The following is a 25,060-nucleotide window of genomic DNA, read 5'->3' as shown; positions in this document are numbered from 1 at the left end:
GTCATGGTAACCTGGCTCTGATACCATGTTACAAATATGAAAAAAATGACATACACAATGAAGGTCAATAAGTTAGTTGGGCTGTTTGCCTACATCCATGAAAAAAATAATTATTCTTTTTTTTTATATTATTATTGTGACCAGTAGGAGGAGTTAAAGACAATGAGAGAGATAGAGATAACATAGAAAACAATTGGAAAAGATATGGGAACGATTAGCATTGCTTAACAAATTTAGGATGGATTGGGAAGGATTCAGAAATGGTGAGATATGCTGCCTATTATAAAATTTGTTGTGGATAGAGCCAACGGGTGCTTTATCCTTACTCTTCAAGTTCCACTAGCGAACCCACAAAAACTAAACTAAAGAATAAAATGACGAAGGAGAGTCAGCACATCTCAATGAACTATAGTACAAGTAGATTAAATTCACACTCTCAAACTCATACTTTCTCTCTCTCATGGTCGGACTCAGATGAAGGGATTGCAAATAAATAAGTTAGAAATCTCTCTGTGTTTTTAGGTACATGCAGTATGGTGCTCTCTTATTTTTAATAATTTTTATGTTATTTTCAATATTTTGAATAGTATTTTTAAGTTTTAAATTAATTTTTTATATGAAAAAAGTAATGGTACTTGATTCAGCTTGATTTACTTTCAGAATCCAAATTGGCCGATTCTCTGAATCGTTTGAAAATCGATTCAGCTCCGATATCGACGAACCCAACGTTGTGCGGGATAACTTAATCTGAACATCATCGATTCCAACAGATATCCAAATCTAATCCAATTACATATACCATTAGCTATTTAAGCTAATCAGTTAGGATTTGGTGTATGCTTTTCCCATCGGACTCCAAATGGCATAGGAACAGAATCCGGACCATCTCAAGGCTTCAACAAAACGAGAAGGCGGCCTTCAGTTTCTTTATTGTGTCTGGGATGCAAATGGGCTGGATCCAGGACGAAGGTTTTGGAATGTTACTGTTTCGGATCCGATTCTCTCATTATTTTGTTGTTCTGGATCCGAACCGTGTAGGCACCATCCCCATAATCCCCTTTCTGAGGTATGCAGCTGCCACAGCAAACTCTGAGACACAGATACCTACCACCATAGTGTTGCTTCTTCTGCCTTTGGAACTTGGAGGCCTCAAACCAACCGTTCTCCAATTGCTTCCCCCACTCTGCCATCAAAGGATTTGGCAATGGAAATTTCGGATTGCAGGTGGTGGTGAATGGCGCTTATAGACATAATTCTTCTTCTCACCGTGTTTTCTCTGAAAGGATTCTTTGGGTATACTCTTTCAATTTTTTTATGGTGGTGGTGAAGGTGGTTACGTGAAAATCTTTTTCTTGGCGCCACTTTATCCTGTGCACCGAAGTCTGCGGATCTTCCCGTGATGTCAATGTTTCTTAGGCGAGCGATCCTCAGAGGCTTGCAGACGTCTTCTGAGCCTCCTCCTCGGCTGACCAGATTCAAACTTGATGCTCCTCGTCGGGTATTCGAACCATTATCCTCTTCATCTTCATTGTGCTCTCCTTTTTAGTGGTTACGGTGTTACTGCTACAATTCTTAGCTCTGTTTCTTTTTTCCTTTTTAATATATGAATGTCAATCATGAGATTAGCATAGCAATTCTGTGGGTGTTTTCTTTCTATGACCAATTAGCTTTGAAGATATTGGACTGTGATCAGAATATTGGTACCTTTATGAGGGCCTATCTATTTGAGGCCGAATTTGTGTGAAGCTAGTCTTTTTTATTTGTGGGTGTTGCTGATTCTGACAAGCTGTTCTGTGTTGATTCTCAACAAAATTATGGTGTTGCTTATTGGGGACTGTACAAATCATAATTAGTTTTAAGATTGCTTTACCAGCATATATGCACATTGTTAGCTATTGTTATTAATTGCGATAGAAAGCGAACATGCTGTTGAAGACTTTCATTAGTTTCTGCAAAGGAAAATGCGGTGGCTTTTCTATTTTGAAGCTGCTATGCTCTGTTAGATCCTTACTATATTAGTGGTTATGTGTTCTCTCGGAGTTTATGTTTGCTTTATTTAGCTATGTTCCTTTGATTGAAATCTTGGTCTTCATGGAGTAATGGTTTTGAAAAAAAGATGCCTTTTGCTCAGGTGGAAGTCGAATTCAGCAATGGGAGTTTATTTAGTTTGTCTGCTGAATTTCTTAGAATACACAGCCCTGCTGCTGACAGCAAGATTCGATCAGTGGGTGGTGAGAAGGTAATGGCTTAAAAGCCCTGTTGCCATCTACATCAATGGTTTCATGTGTAACTATTCATATCAGATCGTTTTTATTGTCTTTATCCTTTCTTAATTGTCATTCTGCTTTGGAAGAGCTTTTAGTTCTATGCCAAAGTGCTCTGCTTCTGTTGTGTCAAACTCTGTATTTTACATGCATGCATGTTCTTAAATTATGATGACTGGTGCAGTCCTGCTGAGCATTATATTTGCTGAGTGGCAAGGTGAATTTTCATAAGCATCTGCAGTTTACGTTTTTCTTTTCCCTCAGAGAAAAAAATAATTGCAAATGAGGATGGTGTAGCTAAGTGCTTTTAAAAGGCTAATGCAGTGTGCTCTAGTCTGTGAAAAATAGGTAATTCTGTTTTTTTTTGTACATTTAATTCAAAAAAGAGGATATCAATCAGGTCCATACCTTACACACTGCCAACAGCAAAGAGCTTATTCAAGGAACCGTTCCCTTCTATCCATGTGCGGAAGGTGTGTAAAGTTTGCCATATGGAATGTGAAATGCTTGGCACCTTCTTTCTACTGGTCATAAATATTTTATGTTATTAAGTGGTTATCATAATTTGTTATGGATCCAATCAAAATCCGATATAGAGAGGGATAGGCAGCATCTTGTAGATCAGCTGTTAGGTCGCTAGGTATCTTCTCATGGAAGATGCTGGTGGGCCTTGGACATCAAGGCCTCAGCCGGTTAGGGCAGCCAGCCAGCACGCTGGCTTAGGCACATTAAAGATAGGGAGAGCTAGAGAGAAAGAAAGATAGGGAAAAAAGAGAGGATAGAGAAGGAGACATAGAAGAAATGGCAGAGGATGTGGGGAAGAGGACATAGGGAAGAAAGAAGTAGAGAGGATGAGGATGAAGAAGAGCTAGGAGAGAGAGAGAGATGCACATAGACACTCAGACAAACATACAACTCAAAATTATTGCTTAAATACAGACAGTCCTTAAAATTATTGCTTAAATACAACTCAAAGTAAATCCAAATGAACATAGATGGACCCGAACTCAAATACTACTAACTCAATTCAATTTGCCAACCCAAACATAACCAATCATGGACCATGGATATCCTAATGGTCCGATTTTATTCGATCCACACCCATGATTCTTGGACATATAGAGATGTCTCTTAACTAGACAAACTCCTACTCTAGGTGCTTAACAAAATTAGATTCTTGTACTTTCTTTAATTTGATCATATTGTATTGGTGACAATTTATTCTGGAACATTTTAACTTCAATGCTATTTATTTTGGAAGTATGGTGAGCTCATTTTGCTTGTTGGTGAAGCATATTATCACTAATGGTTGATTTCTTCCACCTGATTATTTTTCAACCAGGTAATATATGGTAGAAGGCATGTGGGTATCATGTCTGCTGAGCCCATTGGAAACTATGGAATAAGGTATTTGAGTGGTTCCTTCCGGAATAAAATTTATTGCTTTTCACCTTCCTCAAATTGGTTGCTTCTGTTCCTTGTATACAGAATAAACTTTGATGACTTGCACAAGACAGGCATTTACACATGGGATTACTTCTATTATCTTGGAACCAATAAGTTCACACTTATGAGGAATTATATTAATACCTTAAAGAAACATGGCCTTAGCCGGGATCCACGTCAAAGAAGAGAAGCAGGACGAGGTCAATGATGCGCTCTATCCTTCACTTCTGTTTTTTTCTTTTCAAAATTTTCTGGTTCCATGCAAAATGAAAATTTTTTCTGGTTGTTTTTATTGTAAATTAGAAGTTTTTATTGGATTGAGCATTGTGATGTGAAATGGTTAGTTCTGTGGGTTTTATCCTGTATTACTTTTTTGTTCTTTTAGCTTAAGCTGGAAGTAAGGTGTACTGCATAAAATGTTTTGAATTTGGTTGCCTTTCTCATTTCATGCAAGCGTCTATTGGCTGTGCATGTAGGTACTAACTATTAGTATGAAAGCCCTCATACACATTCCACAAGCATTTGGTACTCAGAATCTCAGATTGCAATAGGGGAAAAGTCTTAGTACTGTCTATGCTGGAGGTTGTCTGATATTTTTCTTTATATGTTCCAGCATGTCTGTCTATGCTGGAGCTGTTATATGTTCCCTTCACACTTCCTGCATCATGATCATCATTAGAAGGACAACTGGATGATCAAAGATAAGCAGATTTGTGTATGGGTAGCTGGGTTATTTTTAAAGATGTACTACAATGGATAGCAGGATCTCTTGCCAATAAAAGGACTGCCATTGGAATTGATATGTCTCACTGCATGTGAACTATAAAGCGTGCTGGCATGATCATGAAAGGACAAAGTTGTTCCTCTTAGTTGCTGTTCGAGTATGTACCTAGGACAATTCACTATGTTTATGTCATTGCTACAAGCTACACTTTCTTGACTACTGTCTTAACACTTTATTTTGGTTACTAATAGTGTTTTTTCGGTAGGCTTAGAGTTAAAAGTCCACTAGGGGGCAACCTTGGATAAAATTTCCAAAGATGTAGATTGTTTGGAAACACTAACCAAAAACTGGTTAGTATCACCAGCCATGGTGGTAGTTCAACAAAGTTTTTCAGATGAAACAACATTGAGGATTATTAAATACATGAAATAATTTCTATAGTCCAATGCCTATCTTGTGTGAGTGTGTGTCTACACTCCTTTGTGTGGTCATGGTTGCCAAGCACAGACACATACACATACACATGCCTGCTCATGTCACACACACACATGCACACTCCCTTGAATGTGCACACGTTCATACACATGTATCCTCATGGTATAAGGATGCTTGCTGATACTTCACTAAAAGACAACAATCTTGTGCAGCACTTCATATGAAGCTGTTTGTAGTATCATCAGTTTCATGTATCATGCAGATCATTGGATTTCAGAGCTGTTCTCCTCAACACTGCACTAGGATCATAAGTATAAGATAGCCAAAAGCAGAAAAAGAGTAAGCCATGTCCAGAAACATCGATTCTGCTCAAGTCAAAGGCTTCAATGATATTCTGGAATTGGATGGCACTGCAAATGTTAGCAGTGATCACAATAGCTATATATTGCCGAGAGCAGATCCTGTAAAACGCTGGGTGAGATTATCAATCTCACCCAGCATTTACAACCACAAAACCCACCCCTCTGTGGGTCCCACTTGTACTGAGCTACAGTACAGTGGGGTGGGTTTTGTGGTTGTAAACGCTGGGTGAGATTGCTAATCTCACCCAGCATTTTACAGGATCCGCTCTCATATATTGCCTGTTGACTTTCCCATAGCACTGTGAGAACATCTGACACCTAGAATAGCTACATCCAAAAGTGTTGAGTTGTGAATAAAGCAAGTTGCAACACTGTGGACATGCTCAAAAGCCAAATTGTATTTTTTCATAATGCTCCTAGGAAGAGAGAGAAAGATATGGTTGAGGTTGGTTTCTACTTCATCACTAGTTCTGCACCGTTCTTGGTGCAAGAAGTCCAGTTGATTAGTGGAGTTGGTAGGGAAGTAGAAGAGATCAAGGAGGAATTGGAGAGTATGTGACCTTTCTTGAAGGATTTAGATAGATGGAAAAACAGGGAGGAGGGAGTAAAATTATGGGTTAGACATTCGAGAGATGGCGCATTTAATGTTGAGGATGTTGTAGATGTGTCTACAATTCAGTGTCCTAAATGATGTGGAGATTTTCTAGGAAGAGTTTTAGCTTTCAAACATTTAAACATAACCCAAACTTGTCAACAATATGCAACATCTTCAGGAAGAGAATTGAGCACATATAACAAAGAAAAGACGTGCTTTTGATAGAGAAGGTGAACAATTCCTAGTGCAGCTAGGGAAAGCCAAGGGTCATGAAGAAGCATATTTCTTTGAGAAATCTGATGTGGTTAGAGTGGGTGGTTTAACGGAAAGCAAATATTCGTTAAGAAAGTTTACATTTGCCAGAGTTAAGACACTCCAGTTATGCTGCTTGGGTTTCTGTGTACCAAATGATCTTTTAAAAATCATATTTGAATCTCTGCTGCAGAGAGGGAATTGTTGCTTGTGACATTGACAGAATGGGCATGGTGATGCTGCAGGCAGCATTCTTTAACTACCTAAAGACAGAAAAGGTATGTTTTATGTTGGATGATGTATGGGATGAAAAGGTATGAGATGGTGGAAAATTTGATCTACCATGAAGTAGCAGTAGAAGTAGGATATAGGAGTCATTGTTTCCCTCTATAGATTCTGGACAGTCAAGCACAGAGTTACCGGAAGCTTCTTAGATAGGTGGGAAGCCCGCTTCCCAGAAACTTGCTTTGGAATCGCGATACTCCTCGCTTCTGAAACTTGATGAGAATCTCGATTCTCCCTCGCTTCTCCTATGCTTTCCACACGCATCATCTATTCTTCTTATATGTTCTCTCACTCTACTTTTCATGTTTTTAATGTGTTTCCTCTCACGCTTCTCACTCACTTCCATGTGTTTTCTCTAATTGACAGTCATCATTTTTAGATTTTGTTAAAAATTAATTCTTATACCAAAAAATCATGAAATTTAAGAATAGTCACTTTTATTTTAGTTTTTATTTATGTTACATTTTGATTCTTATTTAATTCTTATATATCTTTTTAATTCCTCGCGTCCCATTTCCTATACATTTTAAAATGCATCGCTTCTCACTTCCGCTTCCCGTATCGTTTCTCGCTTCCGCTTCCTAGTCTGGCAACCTCGGTCAAGCAACATGCACTACCTAAACCTTTTCCTGTAGAAGTATCATGGCATCCTTGTACTTAAGGCTATCAAAATACTATAGGAGGATGTCCACATGAAACAACTTAAAGTTTCTGAGAATCTGGTTAGAAAATGTGATGGTTCATCACTAGGTATTGTCATTATAGATTGAATATCTCAAAGAAAGAAAAATACTCAGTTAGAATGGGAGAACTTTAACTCCGCCTGTGTAGTTATACACTGCCGGTCCCAAGCCCGGATAAAGGAGGAGGGTTGCGGTAGGCCTGTGACAGCCAGCATAAAAACTTTGTCATATCCTATGAAAATGAACCAATATGAGAATTTCGTTGGGGCGTTCCCTACTGAGCGACGCGCTGTACTCTCTAGGCCCGGAGGCAGTGATAAATGTGCAAGGGTTGCTAGGTCGTCTCCCAGAAGCGACGCGTCACACCGGCGCCCGGGTGTGGTGTCAAATAGGCAAGGGTTCCCTCACTTTGTTGGACGGGTGGGGGTAAAGAAGTTAGTCCAAGACCATAAAATTAGGTTAGCCACTTGGAACATAGGGTCTTTAACTGGTAAATTGGTAGAGTTAGTAGATGTTATGTGTAGGAGAAAGATTGATATTTTATGTCTTCAAGAGACCAAATGGGTAGGTGAGAAAGCTAAAGTGATAGAACCTTGGGGATATAAGATTTGGTATACAGGAATAAATAGGAATAGGAATGGAGTAGGGATTGTTATGAGTCGTCAGTTTATAGATAATGTAGTTGAGGTCCGTAGGAAGGGTGATAGAATTTTACTTATTAAATTAGTATTAGGTACGGATATTATTAATATTATTAGTGTTTATGCACCTCAAGTAGGTTTAGATGATTCCATTAAGCATCAATTTTGGGAAGATTTAGATGGAGTAGTACAAGAGACATCTTATGGAGAAAAGCTTTTCATCGGCGGTGACCTTAATGGACATGTAGGCATTAGTAGGGATGGATTTGAGAATATCCATGGAGGCTATGGTATAGGAGAAAGAAATGAAAGTGGAGAAAGGATTTTAGATTTTTGTTTGTCCTATGATATGATCTTAGCAAACACTTGGTTTAGGAAGAGGGAGTCTCACCTAGTAACATTTAAAAGTGGGGTTAATACGAGTCAAATAGATTTTTTCCTACTTAGAAAGAGAGATAGGGGTTGTTGCATCGATTGTAAGGTTATACCAGGAGAAAGTGTAGCTACACAACATAGAGTCTTAATTTTAGATCTTAGAATTAGACAATACCGCAAAAGGGATAGACATAGGATAGATCCTAGAATTAAGTGGTGGGCACTGAAAGGAGCTAAACAAGGAATGTTTGTAGAGCAGGTAGTTAAGGAAGTTGATTGGTGTCTCGAGGAGGATTCAGAATCAATGTGGAATAAGATAGCGGGTGGTATGAGAAAAGTAGCTAAGGAGGTATTGGGTGAGTCTAAAGGCGGTGCACCACTAGGTAAGGATACATCATGGTGGAACGAGGATGTCAAATTAGCTATTAAGGTTAAAAGAGAGTGTTATAGAAATCTAAGTAAGAGTCGTGATAATGAGAATTTGGAGAAGTATATGATAGCAAAGAAGGAAGCTAAAAAAGTTGTTCGAAACGCGAGGGCTAAGGTATATAAGGAGGTTTATGACAAGTTGGATACCAAAGAAGGCGAGAAGGATATTTATAGGCTTGCAAAGATGAGAGATAGGAAATCGAAGGATTTGGGTATGGTTAGATGTATCAAAGATGAAACGCAAAGGGTTTTAGTCAAAGATGAGGAGATTAAGGAGAGATGGAAAGATTATTTTGATAAGCTATTTAATGATAGTCATGCTCAAGATCTTGGAGACTTCTCCATTCCTTTTCATGAGATAAATCGTGACTTCATGCGCAAGATTCAAAAGAAAGAAATTGCAGAGGCTTTGAAGAAAATGAAATCAAGAAGGGCAGTTGGCCCAGATGGTATACCTATCGAGGCTTGAAAATGCTTGGGAGAGAAAGGTTTAGAATGGTTGACAAATCTTTTTAACTTGATTTGGCGAACAAATAAGATGCCTAATGAGTGGAGGAAGAGTACTTTGGTGCCTTTATATAAGAATAAGGGTGATATACAAGATTGCACAAACTATCGTGGTATAAAACTCATGAGTCATACTATGAAACTTTGGGAGAGGGTGATTGAGTCTAGGTTGAGGAAGGTTGTCATGATATCGGAGAATCAATTTGGTTTTATGCCTGGAAGATCAACTATGGAAGCTATACATCTTCTTAGACAACTTATTGAAAGATATAGAGAGATGAACAAAGATTTGCATATGGTTTTTATTGATTTAGAGAAGGCATACGATAGAGTACCTAGGGACGTTCTCTGGTGGACAATGATGAAGAAAGGTGTTTCTCTCAAGTACATTAGTATAATTAAAGATATGTATGAAGGAGTAGTAACCAATGTCCGCACTTGTGGAGGGGTGACAACCAATTTTCCGATAACGGTTGGGTTACATCAAGGATCTGCTTTAAGCCCTTTCCTATTTGCGATAGTGATGGATGAACTTACGAGATCAATTCAAGAAAATGTACCGTGGTGTATGTTGTTTGCTGATGATATTGTTTTGATTGATGAGTCTAGAGCTGGGGTTAATGCTAAGTTAGAATTATGGAGACAGACATTGGAAGCTAGAGGTTTTAAGTTGAGTAAGAGTAAGACTGAATATATGGAATGTCGGTTTAGTAAGCAACGAAGTAGTGATGGGAGTGTAGTGAAGCTTGGTGAGCAAGATATACCGGTGAATGATTATTTCAAATATTTGGGATCCATCATTCAAAAGTATGGAGAAATTGATGGAGATGTAAATCATAGGATAAAGGTTGGGTGGATGAAATGGAAAAGTGCTACTGGAGTGCTGTGCGATCGTAGAATGCCATTGCGGTTGAAGGGAAAGTTTTATAGGACGACTATTAGACCCGCTTTACTATATGGTACGGAATGTTGGGCTGCCAAGAGACATCATATTCAAAAAATGAGTGTAGCTGAGATGCGGATGCTTAGATGGATGTGTGGAAATACAATAAAAGATAAGATTCGGAACGAAGAGATACGTAAGAAGGTAGGTGTTGCACCCATTGAAAATAAGATGCGAGAGAATCGTTTACGGTGGTTTGGACATATTCGTCTAAGGCCTAATGATGCTCCAGTTAGAAGGTTGGAGAAATGGGAAAATATATTAGTTAAAAGAGGTCGGGGTAGGCCTAGGAAGACTTGGATGGAGATGATAGGAAAGGATATGAATGCTTTGAACCTCACCGAGGACATGGCGTTGGATAGAAATGATTGGAGGAAAAGGATTCATGTGGAAGACCCAAAATGAATTTCTTTTTGGTTCATATCGCTGACCCCAATTGTTTTGGGATGAAGGCGTAGTTGTTGTTGTGTTGTTTGTTGTTGTAGAATGGGAGAACTTCAGAGTCCTTAGCTGGGAACTGAGTTCTCATTCTTTTCTAGCCAGAGTGATAGCCGTCGTGGTGCTCAGCTACAAACAGCTACCCTTGCACCTTAAATTTTTATTTTTATACTTTGCCATCTTCTGAAAGAAGTATCTGATTGACAAGGATCAAATAGTTGCACTTTGTGTGGCAGAGGGATGTAGAAGGAAGAAGAGGTACAACATTATAAGTAGCAGAGAATTACCTTAAAGAGTTGATGGATCAGCACATGATCCAATTTTCAGAAACTAGTAGCTGAGAGGTGTCTCCGATTGATGGTTTTGTTCTTGAGTTTGCTCCGCTAGTTTCAGAAGTTGGCAGCAAATTTTTATGGAATGGAGTTGCAGTTCATGGAAAAATGTGTCATCTGTCAATGCGTGAATCCGTCAACAAAAAGTCACTTTAAATGCTCATCTCTGCTTTCTGTTCATGGAAAAATATGTCATCTGTCGTTGCATGAAGCCATCGACACAAAGACACTGTAAATGCCCATAATCTCTGCCTTCTTTATGTTTCATATCAATAACATGCCACCCTTTTCTATTCCTATGTTATCAAACTTTGGACTCTTGAGGGTATTAGATCTAGAAGGTGGTCCGCTTGAAAATCTACCTAAAACACCCATGGGAGCTACTTATATGACATAATACAATATAGATAGGGACTCTTACTAGATAACGGTAATAATCATTCAACCATTCCTCCTAGTACTGTAGAACTTCATACGACTGGGCACAAAGTGAGTGATGGATCTCTTTTGCCTGAGGTATTTGGGTTCGAGGAAATCCAAGGTTAAAATGCTTCTTAGGTGGTCGGGAAATCTCAGTAACTTGCAAAGTATTGGGAATCCCATGGTAGTAATCCTGCTAAATGGGATATCAAAATTGAGAAGCTTGAGGCAGGCATTTAACTGATGAATTCAGGCCCTAAGATCTACTCTCTTGGGGATTTCAAAGTGTGAAAGGTATGTGACAGGCTTGCTTTTTCATGTATGATGAAAAGACAGTGAAGAAACTATCAGAGATTCAGAGTAGAGTTTTCAAGAAACCTACAGATATTGTTGGGACTATATGCTAACAGATATACTGGTGAGTTGTTCCAACTCAAAAGGTTTGAACTGAGGGTGAAAAGAGGACTTTCATAAGAGGTTTCTGCATTTTCAGCTTGACTGTACCTTCTGTTGCTGATAATGAGCCTCTTGAATTAGCATGCCTGTCAACTCTCATTCGCTTCTTAAACTTGTATATTTAGTGGCCCGTATGTGTGAATTTCCACCATGGCTTCCCTTGCTTTATCAAATTTTCACTGTGCTGGTCAGGATTGCTTCTGTCACTACAACCATTTTTGGGTTTGGTAGTCCTAAAAGGATGCTTATGATGGAAGTTTGGTTACATTGTGGTTCAGAGGGGATAGCTTTGGGATCTAAATCTTATGATGTTGAAAGCATTAGAAACGGTTGTCTTGGAGGTTGGAGGAAGAATCAATGCCAAGATTTCCAAGTCTGCACTTTTTAAGCTGCAAGGACTTGGTGATGGTTCTACGAGGAATAAAATAAGGTGTAACACCCTAATTTTTTAAACCATTTATTTTTTAATTTCTCTTTTCACGATTTTTAAGAAATACAACAAAAAATTTATTAAACATGGTTAAAGCCTTGGGCAGGTTATAGTTCTCAACTCACATGTATAAGACTAGAATTAACTGAATCAAATTATTAATAGAATTGAAATAACTCAAAGTACTAGTCTCACTTAATTAGAGTTTACAAGTTCAATGAATTCAAAACATAATAAATAAAATAACTCAATTTCTTTCAGAAGCCCTAAAAAAATGTGACTCTCTTAGCACCACCCCGAGCCTTCTATCATCACTAACCAATTTAATTATTACTTGAAAATGTTAAAAGTAAGGGCATTAACAACAACCCCAGTAGAAAACATAACACAACATATGCATAGAAAGAATATAACACATATCTCATACATCTTTTCGTAAACTAAAAACATTTATAACATGATAATTTCATGGCATACAAACATTCACGACAAAAATAAAGATTTCACAATAAATAATAGGTACACAAGCATTTAAAATAAAACAAAATTCGTACTACATTACTTGTTAGAAATCAAGATCATAGGCAAATACATAACCAAGTATGCCAATATTCAGCACCATATTTTATTCCTACTTACGTCAAGATCATAGGTGTTAAACCTCAAGCATACATATTTTTTACTTACGTCATTTAATTCATATAACTCCGCCTGTGTATAATTGTTTAGTTATACACTGCCGGTCCCAAGCCCGGATAAAGGAGGAGGGTTGCGGTAGGCCTGTGACAAACCAACATAAAAACTTAGTCATACCCTATAAATATGAACCAATATGAGAATTTCGTTGGGGCGTTCCCTACTGAACGACGCGTTGTACTCTATAGGCCCGAAGGCAGTGATAAATGGGCAAGGGTTGCTAGGTCGTCGCCCGGAAGCGACGCGTCACACCGGCGCCCGGGTGTGGTGTCAAATAGGCAAGGGTTCCCTCACTTTATTGGACGGGTGGGGGTAAAGAAGTTAGTCCAAGACCATAAAATTAGGTTAGCCACTTGGAACATAGGATCTTTAACTGGTAAGTTGGTAGAGTTAGTAGATGTTATGTGTAGGAGAAAGATTGATATTTTATGTCTACAAGAGACCAAATGGGTAGGTGAGAAAGCAAAAGTGATAGAACCTTGGGGATATAAGATTTGGTATACAGGAATAAATAGGAATAGGAATGGAGTAGGGATTGTTATGAGTCGTGAGTTTATAGATAATGTAGTTGAGGTCCGTAGGAAGGGTGATAGGATTTTACTTATTAAATTAGTATTAGGTACGAATATTATTAATATTATTAGTGTTTATGCACCTCCAGTAGGTTTAAATGATTCCATTAAGCGTCAATTTTGGGAAGATTTAGATGTAGTACAAGGGATATCTTATGGCGAAAGGCTTTTCATCGGCGGTGACCTTAATGGGCATGTAGGCATTAGTAGGGATGAATTTGAGAGTATCCATGGAGGCTATTGTATAGGAGAAAGAAACGAAAGTGGAGAAAGGATTTTAGATTTTGGTTTGTCCTATGATATGATCTTAGCAAACACTTGGTTTAGGAAGAGGGAGTCTCACCTAGTAACATTTAAAAGTGGGGTTAATACGAGTCAGATAGATTTTTTCCTACTTAGAAAGAGAGATAGGGGTTGTTGCATCGATTGTAAGGTTATACCGGGAGAAAGTGTAGCTACACAACATAGAGTCTTAATTTTAGATCTTAGAATTAGACAATACCGCAAAAGGGATAGACATATGATAGATCCTAGAATTAAGTGGTGGGCATTGAAAGAAGCTAAACAAGGAATGTTTGTAGAGCGGGTAGTTAAGGAAGTTGATTAGTGTCTCGAGGAGGATTCAGAATCTATGTGGAATAAGATAGCGGGTGGCATGAGAAAGGTGGCTAAGGAGGTATTGGGTGAGTCTAAAGGCGGTGCATTGCTAGGTAAGGATACATCGTGGTGGAACGAGGATGTCAAATTAGCTATTAAGGTTAAAAGAGAGTGTTATAGAAATCTAAGTAAAAATTGTAATAATGAGAATTTGGAGAAGTATATGATAGCAAAGAAGGAAGCTAAAAAAGTAATTCGGAACGCGAGGGATAAGGTATATAAGGAGGTTTATGACAAGTTGGATACCAAAGAGGGTGAGAAGGATATTTATAGGCTTGCAAAGATGAGAGATAGAAAATCGAGGGATCTGGGTATGGTTAGATGTATCAAAGATGAAACACAAAGGGTTTTAGTCAAAGATGAGGAGATTAAGGAGAGATGAAAAGATTATTTTGATAAGCTATTTAATGAAAGTCATGCTCAGGATCTTGGAGACTTTTCAATTCCTTTTCATGAGATGAATCATGACTTCATGCGCAAGATTCAAAAGAAAAAAATTGCAGAGACTTTGAAGAAAATGAAATCAAGAAGGGCAGTTGGCCCAGATGGTATACCTATCGAGGCTTGGAAATGCTTGGGAGAGAAAGGTTTAGAATGGTTGACAAATCTTTTTAACAAGATTTGGCGAACAAATAAGATGCCTAATGAGTGGAGGAAGAGTACTTTGGTGCCTCTATATAAGAATAAGGGTGATATACAAGATTGCACAAACTATCGTGGTATAAAACTCATGAGTCATACTATGAAACTTTGGGAGAGGGTGATTGAGTCTAGGTTGAGGAAGATTGTCATGATATCGAAGAATCAATTTGGTTTTATGCCTGGAAGATCAACTATGGAAGCTATACATCTTCTTAGACAACTTATTGAGAGAAATAGAGAGAGGAACAAAGATTTGCATATGGTTTTTATTGATTTGGAGAAGGCTTACGATAAAGTACCTAGGGACGTTCTCTGGTGGACAATGATGAAGAAAGGTGTTTCTCTCAAGTACATTAGTATAATTAAAGATATGTATGAAGGAGTAGTAACCAATGTCCGCACTTGTGGAGGGGTGACAACCAATTTTCCTATAACGGTTGGGTTACATTAAGGATCTGCTTTAAGCCCTTTCCTATTTGCTATAGTGATGGATGAGCTTACGAGATCAATTCAAGAAAATGTGCCGTGGTGTATGTTGTTTGTTGATGATATTGTTTTGATTGATGAGTCTAGAGCTGAAGTTAATGCTAAGTTAGAATTATGGAGACAGCCATTGGAAGCAAGAGGTTTTAAGTTGAGTAAGAGTAAGACAGAATACATAGAATGTCGATTTAGTAAGCAACGAAGTAGTGATGGGAGTGTAGTGAAGCTTGGTGAGCACGAAATACTGGTGGATGATTCTTTTAAATATTTGGGATCTATCATTCAAAAGTATGGAGAAATTGATGGAGATGTAAATCATAGGATAAAGGTTGGGTGGATGAAATGGGAGAGTGCAACTGGAGTGTTGTGCGATCGTAGAATGCCATTGCGGTTGAAGGGAAAGTTTTATAGGACGACTATTAGGCCCGCTTTACTATATAGTACGGAATGTTGGGCTGCCAAGAGACATCATATTCAAAAAATGAGTGTAGCTGAGATGCGTATGCTGAGATGGATGTGTGGAAATACAATAAAAGATAAGATTCGGAACGAGGAGATACATAAGAAGGTAGGCGTTGCACCCATTGAAAATAAGATGAGAGAGAATCGTTTACGGTGGTTTGGACATATTCGACGAAGGCCTAATGATGCTCCAGTTAGAAGGATGGAGAAATGGGAAAATATATTAGTTAAAAGAGGTCGGGGTAGGCCTAGGAAGACATGGATGGAGGTGATAAGAAAGGATATGAATGCTTTGAACCTCACCGAGGACATGGCATTAGATAGAAATGAATGGAGGAGAAGGATTCATGTGGAAGACCCATAATGATTTTCTTTGTTGGTTCATATCGCCGACCCCAATTGTTTTGGGATGAAGGCGTAGTTGTTGTTGTTGTTGTCATTTAATTCATACATGTATTATCAAAAGCTCGTAAACATATGTAAAAGCTCATAAACACACAAAAAACTTGTAAAAACTATGCATGCATTAGAATTACATATATATCAAGAGTTAGTGTAATTTTTTTCTATATGACTTACAACATATCACATACCACTCTACATGATGCACGAGACTCATTTCAACATAGCATGAACCATGAATAACATAAAATATCTCATGTATCATGCTTAAAATTCATGTGCTGGAGTCTCATATATCATCATGTATAAATCATCAATGTGCTTGTATACAACATAAACATGAAATATCACATATTAGAAAATACATGATTAACATCCCATATTATAAGCAAACATAAGATTTAAAACAAGAGAAGTTCACAAGACATGACATGTTCCAAACTAGGGATTACATACATCAATTTTTTTTATGTTGTTCACGAGTCTGTTAGATCATCGTACCAAGCATATCTGAATCCAAAATTCATAATCATACCAGAGGGTGTTATCTCTCATATCTAAGTGATAGCTCAAAGAAAACCAATTTTGTTTGCTCGTAGTAATTCACGAACCATAAATTGTTTTTCAGCTTTATCAGAACCTGACAACCTGACAAAAATTTGCTTCACAAAGAAGCAGTCACCAAACCAAATTCAGGACGAATCTCAACCTCTCAAATTTTTTGGTGATAACTATACTTGTTAGCTTTCAAAAGCATATAATTTTACAAACAAACTCCATTATATGAATATTTAAATTTTTTTGGACTGAACCCTATCTGTGATAGTTTTAGATCCAAATTTTCTGCAGAATCTTGAATTTCACATGACTTGTGTGAAACTCTAGGATTCTTAGATAACAAATTTGATTTTCGATTATTTTTCTCAGATTCATCCACTTAATAACCACAACATATTAAAAAATCAATCATCAACACTAAACCATTGATTTATTTGATTTTTCACAAAATCGATGGTCGAAATTTGCTTTGCACACAGGACAAAATTTATGTCTTGTGTTATAGCAGTCATAACCCTCAATTCCATACCACTACTAGGGCCCTACATTTTTCTCAAACACCTCCCAAATGTTTAGAAAGTTTCTATAAAAGGATTTGGCAAGAAGTGATTCGGTTTGTCAGCTATAATTATTATACCACAATAAATCAGTTAGAAAAATCATGGCAACATGTGCATCATAATATAAAACATGCTAAATATAAGAAAAACACAAGCATCAACATGTGATTTTGAATTTCAATCATGCATCAATCATATACACAGTACATACGCATCATGTAGACTCATAAAAATATCACATGATCATAAAACATGCATTCTAAAATATTAATATAACTCGTGATTTATTCACATAATATCTAGTTTAAGATGCTAGCATACTAAATCATCATAAAACACATGAAATAAATTTGCAGAAATATTATTCATATTGTAAATATATATATAAAAAATATTCATTCAATCATTCTTGAAACAACAAGATATCAATCTTAATTCATGTAAGAATACGAAACTAAGCGTTTTACACTACTCGATTTTTTGGTTTTGTCGTTCGGGTATAGTTTTATTGAAAACGTATTTGTAAATCTGTTTCAAAGCATAATGTTGATTTAAAAACAATCTTAAAACACTTTTCTAACTTGTTCCAAGTCTAATCTACTATGGACCAGCCTGTAAAATCAGGAAGACACACGATCTATGTGCTTGCATTTGATCTATGACTATGAGTAAGATGAATCCTACCTTAATCGAGCTGCTGGATGTGCTAATACCTTCGTCTCCCGTCTTAGCACCTCAGAGCAACTTTAATGACTACCAAAAAAACTTCAAGATAGAAGAAGAATGAAGAAAAAATAGTAGAGAGAGATTAGAGAGTTCTAATGAGAATGGAAGAGGGAGAGAGAACTAACCTTGTTGATCCTTCTCGTGAGAATCTCTATTTATAGATAAACTTAGGCAATAATGACATTTCTAATATAAGAGGTTAATATCTATTAATCTCTTTTATTAATAAAATAAGTAAATAAATTATGGGTTCTAGCTTATTAGATTTCAAAATTAATTAAGTTAAATAAGAAATTTGAGAACTTTTCACCTTGACTTAGGCTTCAGTAACAAGGTAACTTTCTAGGAGGCTTACAAACCCAAAAACTCAATAGAATTCGACATTTAAATAGTATTTGATAGGCCTCGAAAATCATATCATTGCGGTGATTTTAAATTTAATCGTACATACATGGATCGGCCAAAAAAACAGTCAATGCCGAAAAATACTGATTTTCGACTTGCAATTAGGCATGAACTTAGATAGACTATAGAACACTCAAATCACCACCAATTCGGGCATAAAGATAGTCAATATTGATGCCTTCGAGATGAGGAATGTCAAGGTCAACTCTGATTTAATAGGTGAGTCCCCAACCTGAAACAATAATGATGTTGTTCAGAGCATCCCACCCTGTGGGTTCAATATATTTGAGATTGGATCAAATGACCAACAAAGTCCTTAATTAAGAGTTCAGACCCAAAATCTAATTCAAACCCATATTGGGTTCAGTTAATATGGTTTAAATTCATATCCAATATATCTAAATGTATTAATTAATCTAAATTCGTATTGGATCCAAATACTAATGTCTAGATCCATATAGACATATCAAGAATCAATTATTTAGATTAGTACCTATATTTTCAAGTATCATGTGACCCACCTGAAAGATCTCTCTGTGTTTTGGAATTGTCACTTGGCGTAGAGAGGATGCAAATGATCATTATACTCCTGGCCACCTCTACGCTCCCTCTAAGCCTCGCATTGACATGTGGCACTCCACTAGGTTGGGCCTGACCCTCTAGGCCCCATATGCCACTCTGACATTCTATTAGGAATTTGAGTTGGGTCTAAAATACAACCCGGTCAATTTTGAAAAATTCATTTCTGAATCCGATCCAATTGAAAAAAACTAAAATAGAGGTCAGTCCATTTTGAAAAGTGAATTTTATGATCAAACCCATATCCAAAATCACCAAATCGGGTCTCCTATAATATCTACAACTTTAGAGTCTTAGTTCAACTTGAACTCTTGAATTTCACTTGATTTTAACATAAATTTATCTTAAATTTTAAAAGTTAAAATAAAAAAATTAGTAGGTGTTACATAAGGTCCTTCCAAAAGTTTGGTTTGTTGGTACATACCTCAGGTTCTCAAAAAAGTTACAGCACAGCTGGGGAGAGGGTTGCATAGATCATATACATGTTGCCTACAAGTATGGCACCAGTACTTACGACATTGTCTTCCATTGATTTTTGCAGGCTGAGGTAAGGGGCGTTTGTTATCAGAATGCAATATAGTCAATGGACGGTCCAAGTCCACTTTAGACCCTTTCTTTTGCAACATGTCTCAAGCTGACTCAGAGTCTTAACTGTGCTATATAAACTCAAGACAGGTTAAGTGACTGCAGTCAATCCCGTCGATTAAGACCGAGTTTTAACCAGATCATGGAATCCATAGTGTAACTGCGATCACAGGTCCGTCAGGTTTAGCCTGGACTAAGACATTCATCTCACTCAAGCTTGACTTAAGCCAAATCTTGATTTAGTGGATTTTCTGGAGGACACAACGAGTTCACCATGCAGCAATGGAGTGTAAAGGCAAAGTGTGCTACTTTTGGCCAGACAGATCCCTTGGCATGAATCTACTTGCAGCCATCTTGGGAGTGCAGCTACCCTAACCTTCTTTTAGTGCTGGGAATTGCATCCACCAGAAGGCCATAATCTGGGTGGTTACCACCCACAGGTGATGCCATCTTTAGCTGACTGCTAGCCTGCAATAGCCCTTTGCTGGGTAGTCTTTTGATTGGCAAGCAGCCTTACCCGGCCGGGCCTGTTGCTTAATGCCCCAGGCATCTCAGCATCCTTCCTTAGAGAGATGCCTAGTTGCCTGTAGCAGATGATCAGACTACACCCAAGTGGAAGTGCCATCCTCTTTAGGGTGGTGATCGATTGAGATCATGAAAATATCCTACATGGTCGGACATGATTCTTCCAACCATGGTTTAGAGCTGGTAAACAAGCTGAATGAACTGAACCTGAGGTGTTTAAGCTCAGCTGGGAGTCAATTGAGTCGAGCTCGAGCTGGATCATTTTTAAAAAGATACATTATTTGAGAGCTAGAAGTAATAGATATTGAACTCTAGCCCTATTGAGCGCAACTCGAGCTAACTCTTTTACACAGAAAATACATTGTTTCAGAGCAAAAAGTAGTATGATTTTAACTCTAAATCTATTGCTTGTAAACCAAAACATCTCAACTACTTATTTTACGTTATATTATATGATATAAAATATATAAAAACTATATATGTATTATTACTTAGAAGCCTATGCGAGCTGAGCTGGACCAAACATCTGTTACTTCTGTTCAGCTTGCCAGGCCTATTTTACGAGTCTGAATGTGCTCTTTACTGGCCGAGCACAAACTGAACCATGAGTGGCTCATCTTGTTTCCCAGCCCTACGAGGGGTTCAAGTCAAGTGCTTCGTGAAGGGTATTGTGGTGAAGTTATTCTTGCAGTTCAAAAAAGAGGTGGGATCCACACTTCCGCATGATGCTCAGGAGTAAGAAGTGGCTGGCACCATGTTGGGGATCAGCTCAGGTCCTACCTTGTGGTAAATTGATATGCTTCCATCCAAACCAAGCTGGATCTGATACGCTTTCAACAAGGCCAGAGCTGCCCTAGACGAATTGTCTGTTTAACAGAAATTGTACAAGTAACTTGTAAACTTGGCGTAATGGGCCTGCCCACTAATTTTTCACCTTTTGTGGCATTTGATACACCAGACAAACGCCGTGCAGACAGAACACATGGCGTTTCTCTGGAACCCATCAGTTGCACCCCTGGGGTTTGGACTGGTGTGTCCCGCGCTGATGCATTGTAACATGTTGCGTGGGATGCAGTTTGTCCTGTCTGAAACAGCTGTGCATGTTGCGTATCAAACATGGCACAGCACCCTGGCAGGGACTGGTCTGTCTCCACTTGGGTGCATCCATTCAAACGTCCCCTTAAGTACCGCTTTGATAACTTTTGTGGCGAGAGAGAGAGAGAGAGAGAGAGAACTCCATTGAATCAGCAAAAAAAAGTCAGTGGCAACCAAAGACGGCTTCAAATGGTATTGTATTTGTACCAAGTGATGGAACCTTAGGGTAGGGATACTAACGGCTAACCCAATTTGCACTGAAGTCAAACCGAGCCTATATCCGAATATATGGCTACACTAAGTTCGGATCTGGATATGATCAGATTTCATAATTAAAACCCATATCTAACCATATAACCAGAATGTCAAATGGAACTTGATTATGACCCAGATCTGGAAGACCCAATTTCATATCAGGATACACATCTCGAACCCATGTCGGGCTTAAATCCAAAATATCCAAAACATTATATATATATATATAAGGTTAATATTTGGTGTCTTTGAAGGTACCAAATTATATGAAACTATTGAGCTGAAAATCATATGTTTTTGTTTTGATTTTTGTTAGAATAAATCTTATGGATGTGATCTACAATGTTTGTTTAGTGGTAAATGAGTTTTGAATCATATGATTGTGACACCTAAGCAGGTTTTTCAGGGGCTTCAAAAATGAACAGTCTACAATGCATTAAAATTTTATGACTCAAAAAATCATATTTTTGGATCGAAATAACAATCCGGCTTGATCCTTAGCAAACAAACCTTCTTGAACATATCTATGTGGTCACATTGAGTTGATAAAGCTTGATTCTATAATTTTTAGCTCAGCTGTTTCATATAATTTGGTGTCTTCAAAGACATCAATATATATATATATATATATATATATATATATATATATATATATATATATATATATATAGAGAGAGAGAGAGAGAGAGAGAGAGAGAGAGAGAGAGAGAGAGTAGCTGCCTACCACTTTTCTATCCTATAACCAGCCTACTAACTTTTTGAAGACTTTTTCATGTTTTTCTTAAATCTGACCATACAGATGTATTCACCATGCTTGATTTTATAGGAATCGACTCTTGGATAGTCTTATTCTAATACGCAAGTAGATTTTTATAAGTTTTAAAAATCGATGGTCTAAGATTTTTATAAATATTCAAGACTTGAAAAAAATAAGGTTTTTTATTAAAAAAACATGATCCAAGAATTGGTTCCTATCCAATCGATCACTTTGAACACATCTGCAAGGTCGTATTTGCGAAAACAGCCTGAAAATTGCTTGTAGTAAGTTGGTGCAGGTGAAAAAGTGGTAGGCAGCTATCACTTTTCTTATATATATATATATATATATATATATATATATATATATATATATATATATATATATATAAGAATTGAATATATTAGGTTTCATTTCCTGTTCTGCCCTGCCCCATAGTTTTAAAGTATTTTATGATAGAACTGAACCATTAGATGTGTTTAGCATGCTCGATTTAGTGGGAATAAACTCTTGGATCATGTTTTTCTGATGAAAAAACATGTTTTTATGAGCTGAAAAAAATTGATACCTTCATAACCATTGATTTTGGATCACCGAAAAAAACTGTATATAGGTCAGATTTTGGTGATTCAAAAGCCGGTTCCCACTAAACAAAACCCATTGATCACATCTATGTTGTTAGATGTGAGAAAAATGCCAAAATTGAAAATTTTTTTAGGGGCAGAATGAGAAGGTGGGACAATGAGCGCATTATTCTCTCTCTCTCTCTCTCTCTCTCTCTCTATATATATATATATATATATATATATATATATATATACCTCCCAAATGAAAACTTTTTGCTGTTTTTTTTTTTTAAATTCTGACTGTACAAACGTTTCATCATGATTGATTTACTATAAATCGATACTAGGATCATGAATTTTGGATAAAAAAATAGTATTTAGAGCCTCAATTGTATGCCGTTGAGTTTGAAACTTATAAAAACTTATCCATGCATCGGAATCAAATGCTCCAATAAATGATTCTTATAAAAACAAACATATAGATCACATGCAAAGTCAGATTTGTGAAAATTAGCCTGAAAACACTCATTTGCTTGTGGTAAGCTAATGGCTAGTGGAAAAAAGTGGTAGGCAGCTATCACTTTGCTTATATATATATATATATATATATATATATATATATATATATATATATATATATATATATATATATATATATATATATATATATATGTGTGTGTGTGTGTGTGTGTGTGTGTGTGTGTGTGTGTGTGTGTTTGTGACCTAAAGATATTAGAGCTAATTTCTCGTTCTGCCCCATAGTTTTGAAGTATTTTATGATAGATCTGAACCGCTAGATGTGTTTAGCATGCTCGATTTAGTGGGAATTGACTCTTGGATCATGTTTTTTTTATGAAAAAAATATGTTTTTATGAGTCAGGAAAACTGGTACCTTCATAGCCATTGATTTTGGATCACCGAAAAAACCAGTTTACAGGTCAAATTTTGGTGAACAAAAAGCTGGTACCCACTAAACTAAACCTATAGATCACATCTATAGTGGTAGATGTGAGAACAAAAATGCCGAAAACAATAATTTTTTAGGAGCAGAGTGATAAGTTGGGCAGAAGGAGCGCAATACTCTCTCTATATATATCTATATCTATATATATATTAACCACCCAAATAAAAAAAATGTAGTGATTTTTTTGAAAATTTTGACCATACAAATGTGTTCAGCATGATTGATTTAATATAAATCAACACTTGGATCATGATTTTTGGATAAAAAAATAGTATTTGGAGCCTCAAAAATTTATGAAAATTGTACGCTATTGATTTTAATACTTATAAAAACCTATCTATGCATCTGAATCAAATGCTCGAAGAACTTATTCCTATAAAAATAAGCATATAGATCACATTTGTAGAGTTAGAATTTTGAAAAACACCAAAAATCAATAAAACCTCAATTTAAGAGGTTTTCATTTTCTTATTATATATATATATATATATATATATATATATATATATATATATATATATATATATATATATATATATATATATATAGAGAGAGAGAGAGAGAGAGAGAGAGAGAGAGAGAGAGAGAGAGCATGCTATTAGATTTTTTGTGTTTTTTTTTTTCAAATTCTAATCCCATAGATGTGTTCAACATGATTGATTTACTAGAAATCAATACTGGGATCATGCATTTTAGATGAAAAAATGGTATTTGGAGTCTAAAAAAATTATAAAAATTGTAGGCTTTTGGTTTTTTAACTTATAAAAATCTATTCATTCATAATCAAATGCTCCAAGAACTAATTCCTATAAAAACAAGTATATAAGTCACATTTATACTGTCAAAATTTTGTAAAAACACCGAAAATCCAATCACATGTTTCGTGCCCATTTAGTAGGTTTATATATATATATATATATATATATATATATATATATATATATATATATATATATATATATATATGTGTGTGTGTGTGTGTGTGTGGAAATGAAAACCTACTAAATGAAACATGATAGTGGATTTTTGATATTTTTTCAAAATTCTGACCCCATAGATGTGTTTGACTGATTTATTAGAAATCGTCACTTGGGTCATGCATTTTGGATGAAAAAAATGGCATTTAAAGCCTTAAAAAATTTATGAAAATTATAAGTTGTTGATGTTTGAAATCTTATAAAAACCTATCCATGCATCAGAATCAAATGTTCCACCAAGTGATTCCTATAAAAACATGCATATAGATAGCATGGTCAAATTTTTGAAAAAAACACTCAAAAATTCATGAAAATCCAAAAAATGCATCTTTTCGAAAGAATAGGCAGGCTAGCATTTCATTCAGCTTGGGTCGGGGTCAGCTCCACTCAAGCCGTCGGATCAACTTTGATTAGAGGACTCAGGTGCAACCCGTTTGAATGTCCCGCCCATTGGAAAATGCAAAAGCAAAATAAATAATTATAAAAACATACACCCTGCCTGCCCAGTCAGCGCACGACCCAAAGCAACCCACTCCCCCTATTCCCTAACCCTGTTTTCGCCTTTCTTCCCTCTCTC

The 25,060-nt window shown here is 36.7% G+C and overlaps 1 protein-coding gene across 3 annotated transcripts; it reads left to right on the top strand.

Moving 5' to 3' along the window:
- Window positions 1-1,032: 1,032 nt before the first annotated feature.
- LOC149837587 (Myb domain protein) lies at window positions 1,033-20,342 on the top strand. Of its 3 annotated transcripts, none has more exons than XM_090007433.1 (5): window positions 1,136-1,498; window positions 2,132-2,239; window positions 3,607-3,671; window positions 3,753-3,910; window positions 19,301-20,342. In XM_090007433.1, the coding sequence occupies exons 1-5, from the start codon at window positions 1,400-1,402 to the stop codon at window positions 19,303-19,305; spliced, it is 435 nt and encodes a 144-aa protein (XP_089863559.1). In that variant the 5' UTR covers window positions 1,136-1,399; the 3' UTR covers window positions 19,306-20,342. The 3 variants fall into 3 exon arrangements, with proteins under 3 accessions (XP_089863558.1, XP_089863559.1, XP_089863557.1); XM_090007431.1 differs by lacking the exon at window positions 19,301-20,342 and adding an exon at window positions 4,187-4,238; XM_090007432.1 differs by lacking the exon at window positions 19,301-20,342 and having other exon boundaries at window positions 1,033-1,498; window positions 3,753-4,047.
- The last annotated feature ends 4,718 nt before the right edge of the window (window positions 20,343-25,060 follow it).

The sequence above is a fragment of the Nuphar pumila genome, chromosome 5 (genome assembly GCF_984573655.1).
Source record: "Nuphar pumila chromosome 5, dmNupPumi1.hap1.1, whole genome shotgun sequence".
Lineage (NCBI taxonomy): Eukaryota > Viridiplantae > Streptophyta > Magnoliopsida > Nymphaeales > Nymphaeaceae > Nuphar > Nuphar pumila.
Note: the sequence above shows the minus strand (reverse complement) of the source record. Positions and strands in the feature narration are given on the sequence as shown.

Excerpts from the sequence above, each read along its gene's own strand:
- LOC149837587 (XM_090007431.1), top strand. The coding sequence starts at position 1,400 with ATGTCAATGTTTCTTAGGCGAGCGATCCTCAGAGGCTTGCAGACGTCT. Across the intron at positions 1,499-2,131 it reads AACTTGATGCTCCTCGTCGG|GTGGAAGTCGAATTCAGCAA; the intron begins GTATTCGAACCA and ends CCTTTTGCTCAG. Across the intron at positions 3,672-3,752 it reads ATTGGAAACTATGGAATAAG|AATAAACTTTGATGACTTGC; the intron begins GTATTTGAGTGG and ends CCTTGTATACAG.